Source organism: Numenius arquata, chromosome 11 (genome assembly GCF_964106895.1).
Source record: "Numenius arquata chromosome 11, bNumArq3.hap1.1, whole genome shotgun sequence".
NCBI lineage: Eukaryota > Metazoa > Chordata > Aves > Charadriiformes > Scolopacidae > Numenius > Numenius arquata.
This window is the reverse complement of record NC_133586.1, coordinates 38,914,035-38,936,402: the sequence shown is the minus strand read 5'-3', so window position 1 is coordinate 38,936,402 and position 22,368 is coordinate 38,914,035. Positions and strand designations below refer to the sequence as shown.

At 49.8% G+C, this 22,368-nt stretch overlaps 1 protein-coding gene across 1 annotated transcript in view; it reads right to left on the bottom strand.

The window, feature by feature from the left end:
• Nucleotides 1-2,595: 2,595 nt before the first annotated feature.
• Nucleotides 2,596-22,368, bottom strand: part of FAT2 (FAT atypical cadherin 2) — a 46,040-nt gene continuing 26,267 nt past the window's right edge. Inside the window, exons 11-23 of the mRNA XM_074156125.1 lie at nt 21,833-21,986; nt 20,849-21,082; nt 19,672-20,061; nt 18,151-18,365; nt 17,303-17,440; nt 16,514-16,657; nt 15,625-15,822; nt 13,753-14,560; nt 12,823-12,968; nt 9,023-9,464; nt 6,455-6,608; nt 3,934-4,526; nt 2,596-3,128 (exon numbers count right to left, since the gene is read on the bottom strand). Coding sequence (XP_074012226.1) covers nt 2,596-3,128; nt 3,934-4,526; nt 6,455-6,608; nt 9,023-9,464; nt 12,823-12,968; nt 13,753-14,560; nt 15,625-15,822; nt 16,514-16,657; nt 17,303-17,440; nt 18,151-18,365; nt 19,672-20,061; nt 20,849-21,082; nt 21,833-21,986 — 4,149 coding nt within the window. The remainder of the gene's footprint in view (nt 3,129-3,933; nt 4,527-6,454; nt 6,609-9,022; nt 9,465-12,822; nt 12,969-13,752; nt 14,561-15,624; nt 15,823-16,513; nt 16,658-17,302; nt 17,441-18,150; nt 18,366-19,671; nt 20,062-20,848; nt 21,083-21,832; nt 21,987-22,368) is intronic.

Below are 22,368 nucleotides of genomic sequence, written 5' to 3'. Positions count from 1 at the left end.
TGGTCCTGCCCAGAGGCATCCCCGTTCCTCGGGGCCTCGCAGAGATGGTGCTGTGCTCTGTCTGCAAAGTGCTTTAGGGTTGTCGGCTAATTGAGGCCGGCAGGACCTCGGGAGGTCTCTCCTGCAACCTTTTCCAACCTGAAGCAACTCTTGGAATTACAGAAAAAGTTCTTTATACTCTCCCCCATGAACTTTCCTGTGTTTCTTTACACCACTTGCTGATGTCTGAGTTTAGAAACGCTGCGCCCAAATTAATGTGTGGGGATTGTGGTCTTTTAGTGCTCTGAGGTGTGCCGGCTTGTACTGCCTTTCAACTGCTGTATGATACACTTAAAGACACAGGGGATGGGCTGATACCCGCCAACATGCTACTCCCTCGCTCTAGCACAGTGTGCTGGCGTCTTCCCATTGGGGCTGTTGAATAACTGAGTCTTTTACTAGGATTTCTGCGTTGCCTTCTGGGCCATGGCATAACTGCTGGACCCTCAAGGGCAGCCAACGTATATGCATCTTTGGGCAAAGTCTGGCAAGTGTCCTGCCTTTTTCCCACGGTAGGAGACACTGAGGCACTGCCCCGGGCTGAGACGGTCCCCTGTCATCGGTCACTGTTGGGCTCCCTTGGCCCCCGCAGCGCTTCATCCCCTACGGACCTTGGCCCTTGGAGGCACTGCTCCCCTGGTCCTCCCTTTGCCATCTCCATGGTGATAGCTAATGACATCACTGCCGCTTAAAGCATCACTGAGCTTTAGTGATGTCATCAGCTGTTGCTGGGGTACCTCTTGAGATGGATCGTGCTCTCTAGTTGACTGCGAGCCCTTCCAGAGGAGGCTGCCCGGCGTGTGTGGGGGAGTGACAGCGGTGATGAGCCTGCGGTTTTTGGTGAGCAAATCATTGCTAAAGTGCATGAGAGCTTTGAGAGGTAAAACAGGGAGCGCTCCGGGGGGCTGGTGGGTGCTGGAGAAGTGGCAAGTGGCCCTGATGCCCAAGGGATGCTTGGGCAGGGGAGTGGGGCTGTGGGCAGGGTCTACGGGTGCTGGGGCTGGCTCCTGTGACACACAGAGCTTGTGCTGGGCGTTTTGGGGACCTCTCTGCAGATATGCTTGAGTCAGGTGTGATTTCCAGGTTAATCGATTGATTGTCATCTCTTTAAGGGCTGTGGCTTTACTTTCAGAAATGAGATTAATTTCTGTTTTCCCCAGATGTGTTTGGTAGGGGATGGGAATCAAGGCAAGGCTTGGATTTGGGTCCTTTCAACCCTTTTGCTCCAGGTACGGGAGGCTCGTAATTTCCCAAAGTGAGGTAGGCTGCTGTGGGTCTGCCACCTTCCTCTGGCCCTTACAGGATCCTCAAAAATGCATTGAACTTTCTGTCTTGGTACTACTCTGAAGGCTCAAGAGGCTGGGTGTGCTGGTGTCCAAAATAAGTTGTTATTCCTTGGGCTGCCCTTGGCTGGAGCTAGACAGGGATGCCCTATTTCCAAGGGAATCCCTGAATTATCGAATAGTAGTAAAATAATAGTAAAAAAATCCAAACTCTTTTAATACTTTCCAAAAATCAACACAAAAAAAAAGTTACATCAAACAACCAACCAAAGAAAACCTCTCACGAAGAAACGATACGTTTTCCAACCACAAGGGCATCCAGGCAAACCCACGCTCAGTAGCTTCAGTGCCCCATCTCGGGCAGGAGATGCCATGCAGAGCTGGCCAGTCTTTCTGGGGTACGCTGTGGAGTCCCAGCTGCGTGGTAGGACCATGTACCGCTGCGTTCAGCATGGGACCACAACAGCCACGGGGACACGTCTGTGCTCGCATCCTCGGGGCAGGGTCTCCCTTGCTCTCCCTCGAGTGCAGCCCGACTGGGCAGGGGTTTTGCTTTGCTGCTGGTTTGAGTCTGTGGGTGGTTCCCGGTGCGGCAAGGCTGGTTGATTGGTTTTTCTACAGAAATGAATTTTTTTTTTTTTTTCTTGGACTTCTGTTGGCCAAGTGAGGGACGAACTGACGGGGCCAGCTGCATTCCCTCATCTCTCTCCCTGTGTCGGGGAGCAGATGTGGAAGAGGGTTTGCACCAGCTGATCCATTCCACTGGGCAAACTATTGGCTTGATGCAAGCCTATGGAGCCAGAGCTGGAGGCAGAGAGCTTCTGCTATCCCACCTGGGGCATTCCCAGGCTGTGCACCGCTAGTCCTTTCACACCTTCTCCACCATGACTGTTGCCATGCCTACAGTGCTTGCCCTCCTCGTCCTCCTCCTCATCCCTGTGGCCAGGGAGCCTGGGGTGGGAGGAGGTGGCACGCTGTGGTCCTGCGTGGAGTCCCCTTGGCAAGGAGGCAGGTTAGTCATTGGCGTCCCAGGAGCATCCTCCGTGTCCTGGCAGTGGCTGGAGCATTTCCCACCTGTTTGCAGCAGGAGCACCATAGAGGGCAGCAGGGGAGAAGGATCCAGCCAAACTACATCCCAGCTGTGCAGGGGGAGATGCTGCAAGCTGGGGGGGACGCACATAAGCCTCCCTTCGGTGGCACGTGCCAGCTCCCCACACACTGTTCTGCGTGGAGATGCGCTTCTCTTCTCATCTCAAGGATGAGCTCCCCCCTGTTAAAACATCACCTCCTCGCAGCTCCCGTAGTCACTCTCCACCATGTCGGAGCCCTCGTAGTTGGGGGGTGGAAGGGGCTGGGCTCGGATGCTGGGCTGGTGGCCCACCTCACAGTCGGCATAGGAGGGCTGGGCCACGCTGAGCCGCATGCTCACCCGCTTGTAGCCGGAGTCGGGCTGGTAGGGGATGCCCTCGCCCTGCACCAGCTGGGCTGGGTAGTAGCTGATGGCCGTGTATTCGTTCTGGCACTGGGAGGCTGCCATGTCCACGGGGCCGAGCGGCAAGAAGTCCTCCAGGTTCTGGTTGCTGTAGCGGGGTGGGATGGGGGCCCGCTTGTTGCTCTGGTCCAGCGGGAAGGGGAAGCCCCCGTAAAGAGCGACTGGCTCTGTTTCCGCTGGTGGAGGGGGCGGTGGGGGTAAAGGAGGATGGGAGGAGGATGCAGGGGGGCCTTGAATGATCTCGTAGTGGGAGTATTCCTGGACATCTGATGACAGGTACCGGGGGGGCCAGTAGGTTGTTTCTGCTGGGTAGACTGGAATAAAACAGAGTTGTGTTAGCTGCAGTTCAAGCTGCTGTTTTCCCTCTCTTGCCCTCCTGCTAATTCCTTCTGTAGATTCCAAGCCTACAGGAGATGTGATAGATGAGGGAAGAGAGGAGAGGTGGGGACAGGGGAGCTGTAGTTACTGCTTTGGGAATTGGGGAGACCTGAGGGCACCCCTGGCTGTATTGAGGCAGTGTTCCCACCACCCTTCAGACATCCACTACTCTAGCACCCAACAGACACACTTCATCACATCTTGTTTGGATGCAAGAAGCTTGCATGATGAGGGGATGGGGGCAGAGAAAGTGACCTGCTGGATCTCTTTCTTTCCCTGTAATTACTCTTGTGAACTCTTCTAACAGCATCCTTTGGTGATGAACTCCTGGATGGAGAGAAAGCAGTAACCTTGCTGTCCAGAGCCATGCAAAGTGTTTCCTTCTGCCTGGGAGCGTTCATACAAATGCCACCACTAAAACTCACACTGACTTTTAGGTTCTTAATTCTTTCCCCTTTGCTTCATTATTCTCTTTTATAAGGTCTTTTGACCCAGGCTATACATTAATGGTTTCTCTGCTGATTGTGTATGAGACCGAGTGGGTTAAAGCTGAAAATGGATGTAGAGGTGAGCAGGGAGGGAAGAGCCAATAAAGGACCCATAGCAGGGCTTGGGCAGCACTTGCCCGTGCTTTGCTTGGCTTTAACCAATGCTGTTGGTCCCTCAAGTTTGCAAACCTTCTATCCACTTTGCAGAAGGAAGAGGGATGTGTAAGAGCAAGAAAAAACTGTGGCTACTGACCCATCTCTTCCCTGGCCCAGGTGCACTTGATGAAGGACTCATTGTCGGAGTTGGAGGGGGGTGCAGCGGGGGGCAGGTTGGGTGCCACACTGCACACGATGGTGCCCCGGTGCTTTGGGGCGTTGGCCGAGTTGAAGGTGACAAATTCGGGGGTGCTGGTGGGTTTGCGCTGCTCCGGTGTGGCCCGGTCCAGGTTGTTGTGTGCTGCATCGCTGAGGATGTTGAGCTCGATGGGGGGCACGGCTTGGGTACCCACACCCACACTCTTGGAGAACTCGCTCTTGGAGAGCAGGTCAGGGTCCTCCCGGGCCACGGGCTTGTGTGCCTTGGCCCGGTGGCGGTAGCGCTTGCGGATGAGCACGAAGGCAGCGGCCAGGATGGCCACCCCCAGCACGCCCGCTACAATCTCCGCGATTTCCTCGGGGCCCACCGCCCACTGTGTGGGCACAATGGCAGGGGTGATGATGGGCTGCGTGCAGTAGTCCCCCTGGTAGTCCGATGGGCAGATGCAGTGGACGGAGCCCTGGTTGCTCACGCAGCGCCCGGAGTTCCGGCACGGGTTGTCTTGGCACTCCTCGGCCAGCTTCTCGCACCTGTGGGGAGGAGAGGATGGGGACAACCACCGTCAGCCTAGGGATGCAGCTAAAACTGCATCATCCTGTCCAGGACCCTGACGTACACCAGCCAAGGATGCTCCACCCTGGTCTGCTCTCCTTCCCATGCTAGACTCGTGCTACCTGCCTCTCCTGGCAGAGGACCATGATTCTTGAGCATAAAATGATGCTTTTCAGAAGACAATGTTTTGCAGGATGGTCTTGTTTTTCAGTCACATGCAACAAATTAAAATGGGGGGCTTCCTGCCTTAGAGGAGTATTTGGAGTTTCTGGGGCTAACACAGCATACAGAGATGCTCCCATCCTATTAAAATAGGGACCCCAGGGTCACTCTGAGATGTGTTAATATCTCATGAAGTCTTATATGTCCTCCAGGCTCTGTGGGGTTTCTGGGTGATCAGTGGATGTCTGCAGTTTGCAGAAAATATTTGAGGAACATCTAGCCTGAGAAGTGGTTAACGGGCATCCTTGTTGGCGAGGCTTTTTTTGGCATTTTATGGAGCATCTGCAGAACTAAGACTGAATTTCTAATTCTCTGTCCTACTCCACCCCACACAACCTAAACATTCCCCAGTAGTAGTTTTCTTCCAGCAGTAATGATCTCTCTATGTCAGGGGGAATATGCAATGCTTTGTTGGCCTTCCTTCCTTTATTTTTCTTGTTCCTGAGCAAAGTCTGTGAGGTTTGGGCTCCTTTTGTTTCTTACTCAGTGTTGCAGGACGTGCGAGCCTGGTGTGTGCAACGTGTACCCACAGGCTCCGGCTGGACGACTGGTGATTTCAGATATTACACTGCCACCTAATGCTCAGCTACATAGTTTTATTCCAAGAGTTGCACGAATAATTTCTGCCTTTGTGTTGATTCGAAGGACCAGTGTTCATCCTGGTTAAGTGACTAAGGCAGAAGGATGAACTGGATGCGATGCTGTTTGAGCTTGCGCTGGGCATCTCTCTCCAGGCTGGGCTGGAGGCAGGGAAGGGGGCTTGGGGGGTGGCTGGGGGGCTGCATGGCTACGGTGGGTAATGCTGAGCAGCAGAGCGGCCTCTGGGCCTGAGTTAATTCTCTAGCTGCAGGTATCTGGCGAGTGTGCACTGACATTTCACATATGGGCAATGTATCCAAGCTGCAACACTGATGGTGAGAACTTCAAAGGGATATGAACCATAGGGTTCAGGGCCAAAGCCAAACACTCCAACACCTTGTGATAATGGAGATCTGTAGGCTATCTGACAGGAGAGGGGGAACAGCATCCTGCACGTGCTTTTCAGTGTATTACTACCACTACCCTGAGCTGAATCGTGGCTGTGACCTGGGACAGAAAATCCCCTTGGATGAGCCCTGCAGAGCTGGTCCTGGGCTGAAACAGCTGCTGTCGCACCCAGGGTGGTTGTCCTAGCTATTGAGGGAGGGGGAACCTCATGACCGTGATAGCTAGCCTCCTCCCAGACTCAGGGTGTCCTCCTGCCACCCAGTGCAGTGCCTGTCCGCACCCTGCTCCCAGGCAGCCCTGGCCTCTGGGAGGATGCCACCATCACAGCTGAGCTCAGCTCACACCACGGGGAGGAGCAGTGTGTGGGGAGAGACTCTCCCCCTTGCAAGGAGAGGCTTTGAACCTGCACCAGGCATAACACCTGCGGGCGTTCAAAGCATCTGCATGGAGAGGAGATTTTTTAAAAGAATTTCTTCCTGCTCAGAGGAGATGGGGCACAGAGAAGCAATGACCACAGGATGGCAGAGCTATTTATGTCCTGGTTCAGCTCAGCTCTGCCTTTGGATGCTTCCCTGCCGCTATGCTCAGCTACATGTAATTTGCAATTAATCCCAGAGCATCTGGATCTGGTGAGGACCAGAAGTGTACAGTGCTTGTTGGTGGAGATCACCCAGCCCCAAGCCTCCCCAGCCCTTACCTTTCTCCCAGGTACCAGTCAGGGCAGAGGCAGGAGTAGCCGGTGGCCGAGAGGGTGCAGGTTCCCCCGTGCAGGCAGGGCTTGGACTCGCAGGGACTGTCCCCCAGCTCACAGCGCTCACCAGAAAACAGCCCAGGGCAGATGCAGGTGTAACCTGGAGAGGGTGAGAGTGCCATACAGAGACTGTATTCGCATGGAAGAACCAGCAAGAATGGGGAGGAGCAGTGCCTGGCACTGATGGCATCCACAGAAGGCTCAGTCTGGCTACCTAAGCATAGTACTTGGTGCTGCGGGGCTCCCAGGCCACCCACAGGGGGCTGGTGGGCACATTACAGGACCTGGAGCAGTTGCTAGATGGCCACTCTGGGGCAACGCAGTGGCACTAGAGGGCTATTTAAGTAACACATCAAACCTGTCCCCTGCTGATACAGACCCTCTTCTGCCAGGGATGCATTCAGGGCACAGCTTTATTGCATGGAGAAGCTGGGGGACGAATTCAGGTTAAAGGAAGGGGAGCCTGGCTGGCTGATTCACAGTTTCTGACTCTGCTAAATGCAGTCCTCTGTAACTTATTGTTCTCTGAAGCCTTTGGTCTTGCCAGTTCTCGCGGTATGAAGTGCCTGTCTCAACACGCCGGGTTTCTCTTGCCTACAGGAGGTGTCTGGTCGCAGCCAGAGAGAAACCCAGCATACCTGGGGACTCGGAGGGGGCTGCTCCTGTGTGGGGTTTTGGCTGCTCTTTAGTGTAGCCCTAAGCTCGGGAATGTCCCTGGCTGCGCTGAGAGCTCCTGCTAGTCACTCAGCTGGTGGTGCCACATGGGAAGTTCAGAAAAATCTTGAAAAATCTTTGCGACTCATCCACAAGCTAAACATCCCTGCTTTGGAGCGCAGAGTGAACAAAGGCAGACCTGTTTCCACATGTGTGTTAGCGGTCGTACAACCAGGACATGCTGACACTTGCGCAGCAGGTGCTGGACATTGCTCGTAGAGCTGTGTGTGCCCCAACACACGTGTTCCTGGATGCAGGGGTTCACATGGGTTTGCACCTGTGGTCCTGAGCGCTGTGGTTGATGTGGTGGCTGGTCTGGCTTTGACCCTTTCCGCACAGATGCGTTCTCACGTGGCCATGTGGCTTTCCCGGGCTCACTTGCACAGACCTGTCTTTGCCTTTGCATGTAATCCCACGCCTGAGATCCCTGGGCAGAGCTTTGCATAAACTGGCACCGCATGCCCGTGGTCTCCAGGACTGAGCCCGCAATGCTTAAGGAAGCCAAACACCCAGGAGAACCTCACAAACTACATGGTCCTGGAGCAACCCCTTCACTGCGGCAGTCTCCTGCATGTTTCTGCATGGGGCTGTGTGCCACAGGCTCTTTCCTGGGCAGTCAGGCCGTTTGCAGGGAAGCTGATCACCTTGGAAGGAAACTATGGGAAGGGCAGTGGATGATTATTAACGAGGGAGTGATTTTCTTGAGTTTCGAGGCCCTTCCAGCCCAGCCAGAGGGGTTTTCTGTGTGGAGGGTCTCGGGGGTAAGGCTGAGGCATGAGTGCTAGCCAGGCTGTTTGGTGCAGAGGCACCTCGTGTCAAACAAGTTCACTTGAACCAGGCAGCTGCTGAGTCGACAGGGCTGGGAATCTTGTTCCCAGAGGCTGCGGGCAGGGCAGGAGGAGGTGTGCTCCCTCCTCCATCCTCACTTGCTCGCTGGGCAGGGTGCGGGCTTTGGCAATGGCCCAAAGAGCACAGAGCTGCAGGAGGATCTCCTGTCCCATGCAGTAGCCTGGAAAGCATCCCTCTGCCCTAAGGAAGGGCCAAAGTGTAGATGGTGTCCATCTCGATAGATGGGGCATTGTGGGGAGCAGCCCCACTGTTCTGGAAGCTGGGATGTGGCTGTAGGGCAGTGACACAAGGGTGGACATTGCTGGGAGCGGTTCTTCCCCCAGAGGCCATGGCCAACTCACCCTGTCCCTGTGATACAGCTTACCACGGGGAGACTATGATGGGAGGAACGGGGCAGTGGTGAGACTGTCTTGGGCAAAGACTGTCTTGGTACCAAAACTCTGTTGAGCACACACGCCCCATGTCAGCCTGAGACTCTTGGATTCAAGTTTATGGTTTTCCCATATCCCTTCCCATAGCCCCGGGGAGTCACTGACTACAGTGGGAATAGACGAAGATCTTGGCTTGTTTCTGCCCAGATACTATCGCTGCATGATCCCATCTTGCCCGATTCTAGCCTTGCTAATAGCTCCTTAAGCAAAGAGGATGCAGAGGGGTGGGTGGAATTTCTATTTGCATTTGAGTTTTTGGCAAAGTTGTGCTCTCCTAGGTCATGCCCACTCCTTAGAAACACCCTCCTGCCCTCCGGGCCATGGTCTGATGGGGAGAGCCAGGATGATGATCTCATACCCCCCAGCTGCTGCCGCACTGAGTCAGCTGTCACTTGAGGTCCTCTGGGACAGGGGACCTCTGATTCTCTGCTGGAGTCGCCCCCTCGCACAGGGATGAATGAAGAGGTTGCACCTTTCCCTCCCCTCACTGCTTATTGCTCTGCGTGGGATATTCACGTACCTCCTCCGTGAGTTTCGGAGCACATCCCGTTGTTGAGGCATGGGTTGCTGCTGCAGGCACCGGTTGGGGAGCAACACTGCTTTATCCCCACCTCCTCCATGACTTCCTTTGATTGCCCTTTCCCGGGGAGGAGAACCACCTCTCTGCCATTGATTGCAACCACATCCAGGCAGCCTCTGAACCCCCGTGTGACTCTCTGGGACTGAAGCAGCTGCCGGAGGCCCCCAAAAAGCAGGTCTCGTCTGCCCTGGGAGATGCTACAGGTCACTGGCAGTTGGAGAGAGGCATTTCCCAGTCCATCGATGAGCAGGCGGACAGACATGTTCTTCACCTCCAGGAAGACTGAGTGCCACTCACCGTCACTCACAAAACGTGAGGAGGAGAGGTTCCCAGTGTAGTTCCCCCGGCAGCTGTACCCAAGTTGAGGCACTCCGTTAACCATCTGCAAAACACGTCCCAGAATTCACGGTTAGCTGTGATACAGGTGGCTGCTGTTCATGGAGGCTTTTAACAGCTCTCCTGCTGTTTATTCCCTTCTCTCTCTATCTAAACATTGAGAATCAAGATGAATCCCAACTTTCAGGCTCCAAGAATTACCAGCTAGGCTCTTTCACCCATATTAAGCTTTGCATGGACCAATTAAGACCTGTTTAAGTGACCGCAACCTCCTTTATTTTGCGAAACACCATCATCTGTTGCACAACTTCACCCTGGTCCTTCCCTGCAACCTTTCACCAGTGTGCAGGGAGGGAAGCTCATCTTTCCACATCACAGGGTGCAGAGCCATGTGATCATACTCCTGCAGCTGCTCACCCCTTCTCCCCCTTCCTGAGCCTAATCAGAGCCCTGGTATTATTCAGACTATCCATAACTCTATCACCAGTCACAGATGGACTCTTGTTCTGTGGCCTTTATTCTGTTCTCACTGTCTCGTTAGTGGTGGGGAAGGTGCTGGAGCAGTTCCCCCTTTGGCATGGGTCAGGGTGCTGAAAGGACCTCGGTGAGGAGAAGCACTGGTAGCTTTCTCTGGAGGAGGCAAGGAGGAGTTGGGAGACAGAGCAAGGAGTTACTGTTGTACCCAGCTCCTCATCAACATGCTGGAAAGCCAGACCAGAGCTGCTAATAGGTGTTGCAATCCAATCCTCGATCTCCAGCTGATGGGAGGAAGACAAGTTATTGAGCTTCTAAAAGCGAACCGTGCCACTGTCTACTGCATTATGCTGGAATGTCAGAAAATCCTATTTTTGGCCCAAGCTTCATCTTTAAAACTCATATGGAGGAAGGAGAAATGAAAGGTTAGGTGTGCTGTTTCGGGGTGAAGTCAGGGGTAAACCCCTCTTTCACCTTTTCTCCCCAGTGCTTTGTTGATAAAACCTCTCCCTCATAGAAGCCAAGAGCCTATGGAGAAGGAGAAAAGAGATGGATGGAAGAAAATATTCATGGAAAATATGTAACATGAGGCAATTCATCCCAGGCAAAAAAGATCTCCATGGGGGACATTAGAGAGAGCAAGGAGTGGTGATGCTTGGAAGAGACTAGACGAGGAGTGATTATGAGTGATACACTGAACTCTAGAGGAACCTACATATGATATGATATGATATGATGGGACTACTCTGGAGGGGCCAAAAGTGGAGCAGGACAACAGTTCTTAGGAGTCCATGGTATAAATAAATCCCAGGAGGAGGAGAGAGCAACTGCTGAAGGAAGGAAGAACTAGATGCAGCTGGCACACGCCATGGAAGGGCCTCGAGGCAACGTGTGTAAATCGCTTTGCACAATTGGCAAGCACACCAGAGAGCTCTGTCACTTCACTTTATCTGGAGGAACATGATTTAGATGGGTCCCTTTGAGACCCATCTAATTTAGACCCCCTTCAGATGGGTCTGTAGATTGGGCTTATCAATTTCTGGGGCTGGGAGACAGCTGAGAACTCAATTCCCTGGAGCAAGAACTCACAGACTGCCAAGTCTTTCCCAGCTTGCCTTGTTTGCCATCCTCTTGCTGCATGCTATTTCTGAACATCAGGACAGTTTAGTAATTGGAAGGGTGATGATATGCATGCCCTTAGGAGAACTCATCCCCTTCACCAAATCTATAAACCATTGGTTATTATTCTTTCAAAGCTTTGGTTCATGCCTGGAGTACTGCAGCCCACAAAGCTTAAAGTCTTGAGAGATTCCTTCAGTTTTTTTCAGACCAGGTGGTCTAGAAATGGTTTGATCCCTGAGATATTGTTAATAAAGTGAGTCAGGGAAGAAACGATTCACAGGCAACTTTATGGGGGAAGATTTATGAACGTTTCCCATTGAAAAGTTTGTGGACATGCTGTACTCCATCAATAATGAGTTTTTTCTCCCTTGACTTTGTGTGTTTAGGCCTGGCTCAGTAGAGCTTCCTGCCATCTCATCCTTTCTGAGCACCATCCCTTGTGCTGGTCTCCTTCTGCTGAACTGCTTGGTGACTCTCCTTCCCAGAGAACAGGCAGAAAGCTAGAGACCCTTCTTGAGAAGTGAAGTTTTTCTTATCAGCCGTTTACAACGCAGCTTAAAGTCACTCTGAGTTGGACACAGGGATGTTGTTTCTCTGCTCTTTCTCTTATGGCCAGTGGCTGTGGCAGCTGGAGCTTGCAATATGTACCACGGGCAGGTCCCTGGGCATTGGCTGCTGTGCAGCTCCTTGTCTGTGCAGGTCTTTTATAACAGCGGAAAGAAAAGTATTTCAAAATAGGAAGATGGGGTTGTGAAACCATAAGGAGGGATGAGGGTATTCAGGGACAGGATGAATACTTCCAGGTAGGTTACTGTGTGTAGATCTCAAGGTGATTAGTCTCAGGGACAAATGGCTGTAAGCTGGTAAATATGTCCTATGATCTTGTTCTCCAATTAGCCTGAATTTAATTGCTGAGGAATGTACAAACCCCCTATCCCTTAGTCATCTGCTGCTTTCCTTCTGTTGCCAAAGTGGAAGAGGGAGATGGTTGTTGAATGCTGGGTAGATTCAGTGTGCAGCCAGAGGGAGGAGAGACCGAAATGTTCCTGGCTCTGCAGGTGTCTGAAACAGTGAAACCACTTGAAGAAAGCAGCTGAAAAGAGTGGGGGGTTGAGAAATGGCATTTAAGACTCCTGTTTTGTCTGTTCTGTCCGTTACTGTAAAGGACCTTTGATTTGGTGTCCATTTGATTAGATGCATGACCTGACTGGCATATGGTCTGATGCAGGTAAAGGCTGGTGATATTCCCAATCTCAGAGCTCACCTGTGCCCTCCTCATCTCTACCCTGTTACCCCAACCCTCTAGCCCAATGTGGCTGCCTCCTCTGTGCTGGACTGAGCCACAGTGCAGTCTGGCATTTTTCTGTTTGTGTGTTCAGTGTGTGTCTGACTCCACTCCTAAGCTCTGGGGAGAAGTTTGCCCTTTGCTACAGTGGAAGCAAACTGGTCTGGGGAAAATTCCACCTGGTAAAGTCTTTGCCCCGAGATGTGTGATATAAGAGAGGGATGGACAAGCAAGCTGTAAGGAAACAGGGCGATGTATATCTATGATATGGGTGCATGCTGCCTTCACACCAGAGACTAGCATGTGCATTCGTAGATGTTAAAAATGATTCACTAGTTGTGGTTGTGGCCATTGCCAAACTCTGCTTGGCTCTCACTTGGTCTTCCCAAGTCTTATATTTTAGCTAGATGAATTACTAGGGGTACGTATTATTGCATCTTCTTTCTGTGCTTCCCTTCCTTGAAACAGTAAGATGGTTTTTTTTTATGCTGGAAAAAAAATTCTGGTGCGTTGCAATATGTACCTCCAAAGTGGCGTGGTCAGTCCCGTTAGCATAGAACACGACAGCGTGCAGCTGGTGTGTCTTCAGGCGAAAGTGCATGTGCCAGGAGCCGATCTGCGTGTGCTGGTACCAAATGTAGCTGTGGCCCCCAAACCTCACAGCCGTTCCTGGAAGGAGAATGAGTGGAAGGTCTCATCTTTGTCACACTTTGAGACTATGGACTGTACCAAGCCTTGCCTCTTTTCCCAGCCTGACACCATAACTGTTCAGGAACAGTCCCATCCATGGCAACCTGCTGCACTGCATCTCCCACAGCTCCCATTTGGAGCTTCCTGTATTTCTTCTATGTACTCACTCAAAACATTCTGCAATAGCAGCCTGTCTAGTTCTGTCCTATAGCACTTTCAAGGTGCTCTCAGCATGGTCTACAACACCCTTGAATTTCCTCATCCTTAATAAGTCTTTATATTATTTTATGGTGTCCCCCTACCATTCCTGTCCAAGTGGTGCTAATCTCTATCCCTGCTCCCTCCATTTATTTCTTGTGGTATTCTAGAGTGAGTATAACAAGTATACTTTATTTGGCTTTCCTCAAATTTATCAGTTAGTCTGTGCTTTGCTGAGTATAGGATCAACACAGGAGCTCAGAGATGGAAATCCTGATCACTGAGCTTCATTACCTGCTAGGTATGGGTGATTTTTCCCAATGAGAGAGATAGATGTTGCTGTCATTAAATGCTACAAGAGATTAATTAAAAAAAAAAAGAAAAAAAGACTATGTAAAACTTTCAAGCTCTCAGAGTCTAGATTTGGCTTTGAAATTGCAGGCAGAGTTGTTGGTCATTGGGCAACCTAACTGCATGGAAAGCCCAGGTGCCTTACAGTTTACAGAAGGAAAACTCAATATGCCCGTATTTATAGGGTGGGATGCTATCAGGAAGGATTGCTTACCATTGCAAGAACAGATTTGCTCCAAGCTGTGCCGTGGGGTCAGGACACTGAGTCGGGCAGTGCTGTACGTAGACATCATGCCTGGATCCAGCTGAATGGTTTCCTTGCAGACACGGTGGGCGCAATCTGACCCATGACATGGCACATGAATTGCTTTCTTCATCCGGAGACCAACGAGTTGGTCCATCTCCCCAGCTGACACAGTGATCTTATTCGCAAGGACCCGAGGCTCATACAAGGAGCCGTGTGGCTCTCCAACAGCCAAGAGCAGGTCCACTCCATCAGAGGTAGCTGCAGGCTGTAAGCTGGCCATGTGGATGTTTTGGCGCCGGGTGACAAGGATGTTTCCCAGAAATCTCTGCAAGTTGCGCCAATGGTCCCCCACAAACTCCTCAGGGGAGAGGTGGCGGAAGTGTAGCACCACCGCCTTGTCCAAGGCCTCCTGCGTGAAGCACCACACGTGGACGTTGACACTGGTGGTGGCTGTGAAGGTACCATCGCTGACTGTCACATTCAGAAGATAATGGCCATGGGGAAGCTTGTCCCCAGCAATAATCTTCCCATCCGCAGTCCCAACGGAGAAGAGCCCCTCCTGGGGCACTTCTGCCACCAAAGTGTACACCAGCGTGTCATGAGGGTCTCGGTCCGTGGCATGGATCTTGCCCAGAACACCACCTCGGAAGGCTTCCTCATTGGTGGTGATGAATATTTCCAGGGGAAGGGCTGAGGGGGCATACTGGCTCTGCTCAGTCACTTGGATATTTATAAATGCAGACGAGGACAGGGGAGGGATACCGCTGTCAGAGACCTGCCAAGGAAAAGAGAAGGACCTGTTATAGCCACATGCTGGCTTACTGTCACCTCACCTGTCTGGATGGGCTGATAAGGTCTTGTGAAGGGGAGTGCCTTGCAGGTAGCAGTGGGTGGAAGTTGTCAGGCAGCGGGTTGGTAATGAAGAAGGAATGGGAAAAGTTGGCAGCAATGTTGGACTTTTGCCTGGAGATGGCCCCAGGGGAACAACAACATGCCTTCCAGCATGGAGACTGACTCAGACCTTATATTAGCAGTGGGGTCGTGCTCATTGGCTCTGATTTCCTGAGGATTAATCATCTTTAGAGATATTGCCAATCTTTGGCGTTCCATGTGTAACCAAGTGTACAAAGATATATAAAGCGGTTACACACGTCAACATATTTGCTCATCTTCCGGACTATTTAGGCCCATGTCCCACCTCTGACAATGTCTGTCTATCATGAGACAAGGAACCTCAAAATAAAAAAATGTGAATAATCAGATTATAGGATGTTTCTCCCTAATCTTAGGCAGGTAGTGGTTGAGGTTTATAATATAACAGTACTTAGCTTTTATAACAACTGCCATTACTGAAGAAGTATGTACTTTAAATGTTGTTATCCTTTTGTTTGTAATGGACTACCCTTACTCATAACATTGAAAAATAATTAATTCATTCTGCAACAATAGAAATTCTCTTTTAAGAGGAGTTTAAAACACTTCTTAAATGACAAAGACAATTGGAGAAAGTTTGTAGGACCAGATCCAGGTCTCACTTTAAACTGGAAGTCACTAGAATGATGCTGGGAAAAGCAACTGTCTAAGGAAACTGCTGACAGAGTATTTCTCATTATCATATTATCCGATTTTATCAATGCAGAAGCTGGCCCCCAGATTCTTGTGGGCAGACTGTGTGGAGAAATGAGCTGGAGCTGGCTCAAAGCTGCACCATTTGTTCCTGGATTGGATTTCTCCAAAGCCAGAGATGTTTCTGCCCAGCTATGCCATCCTGATCTCATTTTGGTGCTACCTTAACCTGGCTGGGGAATTCAGATACCAGGACAGTAAGGCAGGCTCTACCTGGACTTGTAATAGGTACTGTTCTTTCATTCTTCTGTTCAGGACAGATGATGTCACCAGCAGACCATTTTGGGTGATATCAAAAGCCTTCCCATCATTGCCCTGGGTGATCTGGAATGAATATGGCGGTCCATTTTCTGGGGAGTCTCTGTCGCTCATGATCAGCTCCAGGACGCTTGTACCCACGGCAGCATTCTCCTGAAATGGGGAAAGATGCTAGTGAAGAAAGGCAAGCAAAGAGAAGAGGCCCAGGGGAACCCACAGTGCCCCTAGAGCTGCTGGATCGGGAACAGGGAAAGAAATCCCACACGCCATGTATATCTCTGTAGTACTTCAGCAATGGCAGAGACCCAGTGGTGGCAAGGGACTCCCTTTTGTGGTGTTACATATGTGGCAGCTAAGTGTGGACAGCTGAGCTGATGTCCTTGCTTCACCCTTGAGTCATGCCAGCATAAGAGCAGATGAAAACATGTTTTGTCTGTGTTTGTTTCTGAGTACGCATCAGTGTTTTGAGTCCAAGCGATAACTGGGCTGCATCCAGCAGACATGATGATGCTTGGCCACGTGCTTGGGTCTGCTCTTTATGTCGTGGTGTAGACACGGATGATTGCAATGGAGAAAAGGGCTACAGGTCAGGCTTGGAAAGTGTGAAAAGCTCTGCACTGTCTGTACTGAAAAGACAGGAGGTGCCTGAAGCAATTGGAAAGAGAAAATGTCATCTGTTGGCAGAATATCTGCCCCTGCAAATGCTACCCATTCTTTGTGGCAATGAGCACAAAGCAACAACATGCTTCATCACTGTCTCCCCCCTCTGCTCCAACAGCAGCCCATGGATGAGGACCTTAGTACCCTGAGATGGACTAGGAGAACAAACCACCTGTGGGCTTACCTGCACCACCACGCTGTAGTTGAGCTGGAAGAACCGAGGAGGGTTGTCATTGACATCGGACACATGGACATGCACAGCGACGTCATTGAACTGAGCAGGATGGCCGTTGTCTGTGGCTCGAACTGTCAGGGAATAACTGGGGATCTGAAGGATATGTAGTGCATGATTATTTGGAGAAATGGAGGAATGGTGACTTTCTCACATTGATGTTTTGCTGTGCTGCAGCTTGTTGAAATGCTTGAGGCCGTGCATTGCACCATAATGACAGCTTTGCCCTTGGCTAAGGCTCCCATCCATAAATCTCAAAGCCCATTGCTAAAGCAAATCAGCCTCACAACAGTTTCAGAGAAGGGAAACAACGTGCCAGAGATGGATGAGACTAAGCTGGGCAAACATCTGTCAATAGTGTTTTGAGCTGCTACTGTTTTATGAATTAGATTGTCCAGGTGATCTTTCCATCTCCTCCCCACACCTGTTTTCTATAACCCTCTGATACACAGAAGCAGAAACCAGCCACGTTTGGGGCTGACTCTCATCCAGCCAGCTTGAAGCACCAGCGGAACAGACTGAAGCCCAGAGTTGTGACCACTGAAGGCCACTGTGTTCCTTCCCTAAAGCCCTGCCTTCCTACAGCAGTATCTATGACTCTAGAAAATGAATGAATGAAAGACTTGCCTTCTGCTTACAGTATTATGAGTAAAAACAGGAGGTAGCTGAATATACTGTGCTTCCTCAGAGTTTCTGGGCCCATCTGCTTTAGCCTTCCTGTTCCCGTTCTCTTGAACTCACCTCCTCCCTGTCCAAGTGCTTGGCGATGCTAATTTGCCCACTTTTGGGTTGAATGGCAAAGTGTCCCAGTGGGTTCCCTTCCACAATTGAATACGTGATCTGATTGTTCATTGCTCCATCCAAGTCATCAGCTGACACCTGTTGGGAGGAAAAAAAAGCTAGGAACCCTGGCCTAAAAAGGCCTTGCCATGGAGGAATGAGGGCAAGACCTCCTTGACATTTAAGGGTATTGGTTTGGGCTTGCCTCAAATGAGGAGGAGGAAAGAAAGTGGTTTACCTAAGTGTCATTCATTAGTTTTTTTTTCAAGACGAAACTCAACGCAGCTACAATGATGTCTTTCTCCCTGTCCCTTTCCTGACTTTACTACCCCTGTGATGGTGACAGGCTGGGCAGGAAACTCCACATGGAAATGCCTTGGGCTCTGCTACTCTGCCCAGGGAAGCCTCTGCCTTCCCCAGGTCGCAAGGGTATTGGCCTTCTGCAGGCATTTTAGCTCTCTTGGGAGGTCCTCAAAGCTCCTGAGCTTCCCTTAGGTATTTCAAGCTTTCACTTAAAGATAAGGCAAAGTGTTCTTCCTGTCTATGGAGCATCAGGAATTCTGCCAATCGTCCTTTTCTAAAGTCATACTTAAATCTAAGATGTTGAATGTCACAAACCCACTGAAGTGGCTGTGTCCAAGGAAAAGAAAAGTACAAAAGAAGAGTAAATAATGCTCAAAGTATTAGTAAATACTTTTATATTATATATAATAAATACTTAGTAAATACTTAATTAGTAAATATTAAAGAGTAAAAATAGCCCAAGTAAAAGAATAGGTAAAAACAGCTGGCCTGGTTCATAACCATACCATGAGGATGACTTCTCCAACTGCAGCATCCTCCCGGATATCAGCAAAATATGGGTCTTGGGTGAACTCTGGTGCATGGTCATTGATGTCTGTTATGTTGATCACCACCATGGTCACATCGCTGAGAGAAGCTGAGCCCTTCCTCGTGCCCTCAATGGATAAGTAATACTCGTGACTCGCTTCAAAGTCCAAGCTCCCATTTATGTATAAGGCACCTGTATTGGCAGATGGACAGAAGAGGACAGAAGATACTTTGAGTGAATGGCATATGAGGTTTCTTGGAATACTGGAGATATACAGAGATGATTGCCAAACTCCCAGCTGAAAAGGTGCTGTTGACCTAACTTTGACCTTCTCTGCTTAAATCGGGATACTGAAAGTCATGGCATCACATAAAACAAGCTATAATTGAACTGATTCTGCTATAACCTGCCTCATTCTGGTATCAAGTGTTTGAAGAGATGAAATAAACTTTCATTCTGGAAGGTCTCCAGCAATCTTGATTGGAGGAAATATGGGACAAAATAGGATGAGAGTCCAACAGTGCTACTGAAAGCTGTGACCAAGGCAGTTGTAGAGCATCACTGAACTCTGTCAGAGGCAGGATGATAAGGCGTGAGATGTAGATGCAGAGTTGTACAGGAGAAAGAGGTGTGATTTGTAAGTGAGGCTTGGGATGCAACATAGAAAGAAGAAAGAGGCTGTTAATCTCAAAAAACAAGTGAGGAACATGGGTTTAAGACACAAAGTGAAGGAAAACAAATAATCTGTGGGGGACAGAATGTGTACTTCAATGCTTTCCTGGGTTCGGCACTGAAACTGTCACAAAATTATTCCCTGCAAATGACACTGTTCTGTGTCTTTTAAGATGTACAAACGAATAAGAAGATTGGTGTGGGAAAATTAACAAGACCCTTCGGGACAGAGAAGCTGAGGAAGGTGCTGTGGATGAGGATGTTACAGCCAAGGGCAGAAGGCCATTGATGATGTAGCCAAGGGCTTGGTTCGCGGAGTTAACCTTGGTCTTCTGATAACAGCTCTTATCAGATTTCTGAGGAAACAGAGCAGTGCTTTATTTGGCTGGTAAACCTGGCCCAACACCTGTTTATGGTTAACAGATCGGTATTATCCACATTCATTGAGTGCTACCTAATAAAGCTGCCTGTTAGCCTGAGCTGCAGGTTCTTTGTGGGATCAGGATGGAGAGACTTTTTAAGTGAAACCACCTTCTCCTGCCTTTTGAAGTGGAAAAAATTTCCCCATCCTGTTCTCCATGTATTCCTCATTCCCATGGACCTGTCTCAGGTCCCAGATGTATAGAAGGAATCTTTCCATTAATTTCAGTAAGATTTGGATCACTCCTTAAGTGACTTGGCTGGCAAAATTTTGGGTAGAAGAGAAGACTGTATTCCCTACCCTTTTTCTGGCAGAAGTGCAAGCCAAGTGGCGAAGAACCAGATAAGATGCATTTAAGGACAGCCTGTGATGTTGGGTCTCTGCTTGGGCATGAGATCATCTTACCTGTGTTTGAGTTGAGCTGAAATTTCCCATGGTCATTGCCGTTCACAATTTCATACTTGATCTCTGTGTTTTCTGCATTGTCCCTTGTCAAGGCTGACAAGTTGAGGACCTCTGTACCCACAGCCACATCTTCTTTTACCATGGCCACGTATTCAGGGGCCAGGAAAACAGGCAGATATTCATTTAGATCCACAACGGAGACAGTGACAGTGCCAAGAGCAGAGAGGGGCTCTGGGGTGCCTCGGTCGGTAGCACAGACTGTCAGCTCAAATGCTGAATGCTGTGAATCCTTCAGAGGCTTTTCCAGACGGATCACCCCTGTGGTCTCCTCAATTGAAAAGTGTCCGTTGGCAGAGTCAGACAGAGAATAGATCACCTCAGCATTGAGACCTGGAAGGATGAGGGACAGACTATGTTAATTCATGGTAGGAATGCTGCTGGTTTTATTATTATTATATTTTAATCCATTAGGACTATGTGTATGTAATGACCTTAAATTCCTAGGGAAAATGGAGGTTGTATGAACATCAAGTATGTCCCTGTCCATCTGTAGGTTCAGGCATCTAGCCACCCGCACCATCAGCATCATCTGTCTGTATTTACTGGTGCTTCCCATTTTTAATTCCCTTGTTTTTAAATGTAATTTCCCTTCGTATCTCTGCTTCCAAAGCAGATAAATTTGATCTTGCTTCTCTGTCACTGTAAATTCAGTCTCTGCTGGAGAGATTTATTGAAAGCTCCTTTCTTAGGAGCCTTACCTATGTTTCTGAGAATCTGTGTGTCTTCAGAAGGACCTCACCATCCATATCATCTACCCCATCTAGATCTAAAGCTCCTTTTTTCCTTATTGTGCTCATTCTCGATTTCCATCTTTGGTAAAGTTTCTGTCCCGTTTGGATCCCAGACAAACCATGTGTCAGCTCACACAGTGCATCACAGTTACAGTTACTGAGCGCGTCCTCAAACTCTGTCTTTGCATGTTTCTACATATATTGCACTTCCTACAGGGTCACAAAAAGCCTGCTAGTCAAGAACATGTCAGTGTTGAGATCCAGGCACATCTTTGCCAAGATTCAATCATCTATGCCCATTGCTGTAGCCCTTCCCTAGGTTTCAAAGGTTTCTATTCAGGATGAAAGATGAACTCTCCTAAAAATTAAATCCCATTCTGACTCACCTTCATCAAGGTCCCTGGCAGCAACCACGGCAATGGGTGTCTTTGTTGTGGTGTTGTCAAAAACGGCCACGGCGCAGTGACTGGGGAAGAATCTCGGTGCATTGTCGTTTGTGTCCTCTACGATCAGTGTTATATCTGCCTGGCAGGAACGGCCTCCCCCATCAGTCGCTTTGGCAACAAGATGGTACATAGGTTTCTGTTCGCGGTCGAGAGGTGCAGACGTGGTCAGTTCCCCTGTTGGAAAGAACAGGAGGTGGTCTTGTCTCCTGCAACTGTAGCCTAGGAGAGCTCAGAGAAGTTTAAGCAAGCTGCCTTCCTGGATGAACCGTGGGAGACAACAGCATGGGTTTGAACACCGTTTGTAATCCAGCTAATAGTGGTGATGTGTCCACACCACATTGCTTGGGGCTATTCTCAGATCACTGCCAGCCAGTGCCCTGGCAGGGCTTGGCACGGGGAGTCCTGCAAGCTGGGCTGAACTTCACGCAAGGGATGCCGTCATGGGATAAAAGGGCTCATAAATAAATTATACTTCTAAACACTTCTATAGACCCCACCACATTAAGCGTTCTGCAATGTAATGAACCCCAAGTGATCTCTAGGAGGATGATCACGTCTGTTTGGGCAAATATACTGCTCAAGGCCTGATAAGACGTTCTTTAGAGTTTAAAACTTGGGTCTTTGGCTTAAGCCAAATACTTGCTGATGTCTCCTCCTGTTAGCAATATTGTCTGCTTTTCACTTTAATAGTGCTAATGCCAACCTTTGTAAAGAAAGGTAGCAGGAAGGTGCGGAGCTCACTCTCTTCTCTACTGTATTGCAATAAACCTGCCTGTTTGCCATTCCATTCTAGCTTGGGAGAGCTGGAATGAACAGTCCTCTTGTTTGCTCAAGAGGAGATAAGTGTTGAGCCATGCCAGGAGCTGGCATTTCTTGGGAGTGGGTGAGGAAGAGGATAAAAGCATCCCATTGCCCAGCTCTCACCTGTATGTGGGCCCAAACGGAACTCCTCTGCGCCAGGGCCGTGGAGGCTGTATGTTATCTGGGCGTTGCTGCCAACATCGGGGTCGGTTGCTGATATTTTCAAAATGAAAAGACCCGGCAGAGCGTCTTCAGAAACTCTCCCAGTGTAGAATATCTGGCAAGGACAGAAAGTGTCATTGGCATCTGAGCCATCTCCAAAATACCTTCACCTGGTATGGGGAGGAATGGACGAGCAGCATCGTCATAGAGAAGGATAAACTGTGCGGTTTATAGGGGAACACAATGTGCCTCACATCGCCGGCTGCTGGGGTGTGGACTGGGACCAGTGAGATCATTTCACACAAGCCTTTGAATCTCCTTTGGGAAGCAACCGCTTCTGTTCTTTCTCACCATGGGTAACATCCATACCAGCAATCAGCTCTCTACAATAACAAACCTCCCGATGGGAATCTCTCAGCTTAGCAGGATATAAAAGTCGGTAATTTACATGCACCTACCCAGGAGGCTTCCTGGCATTGTTTATCTCCAAAAATTAT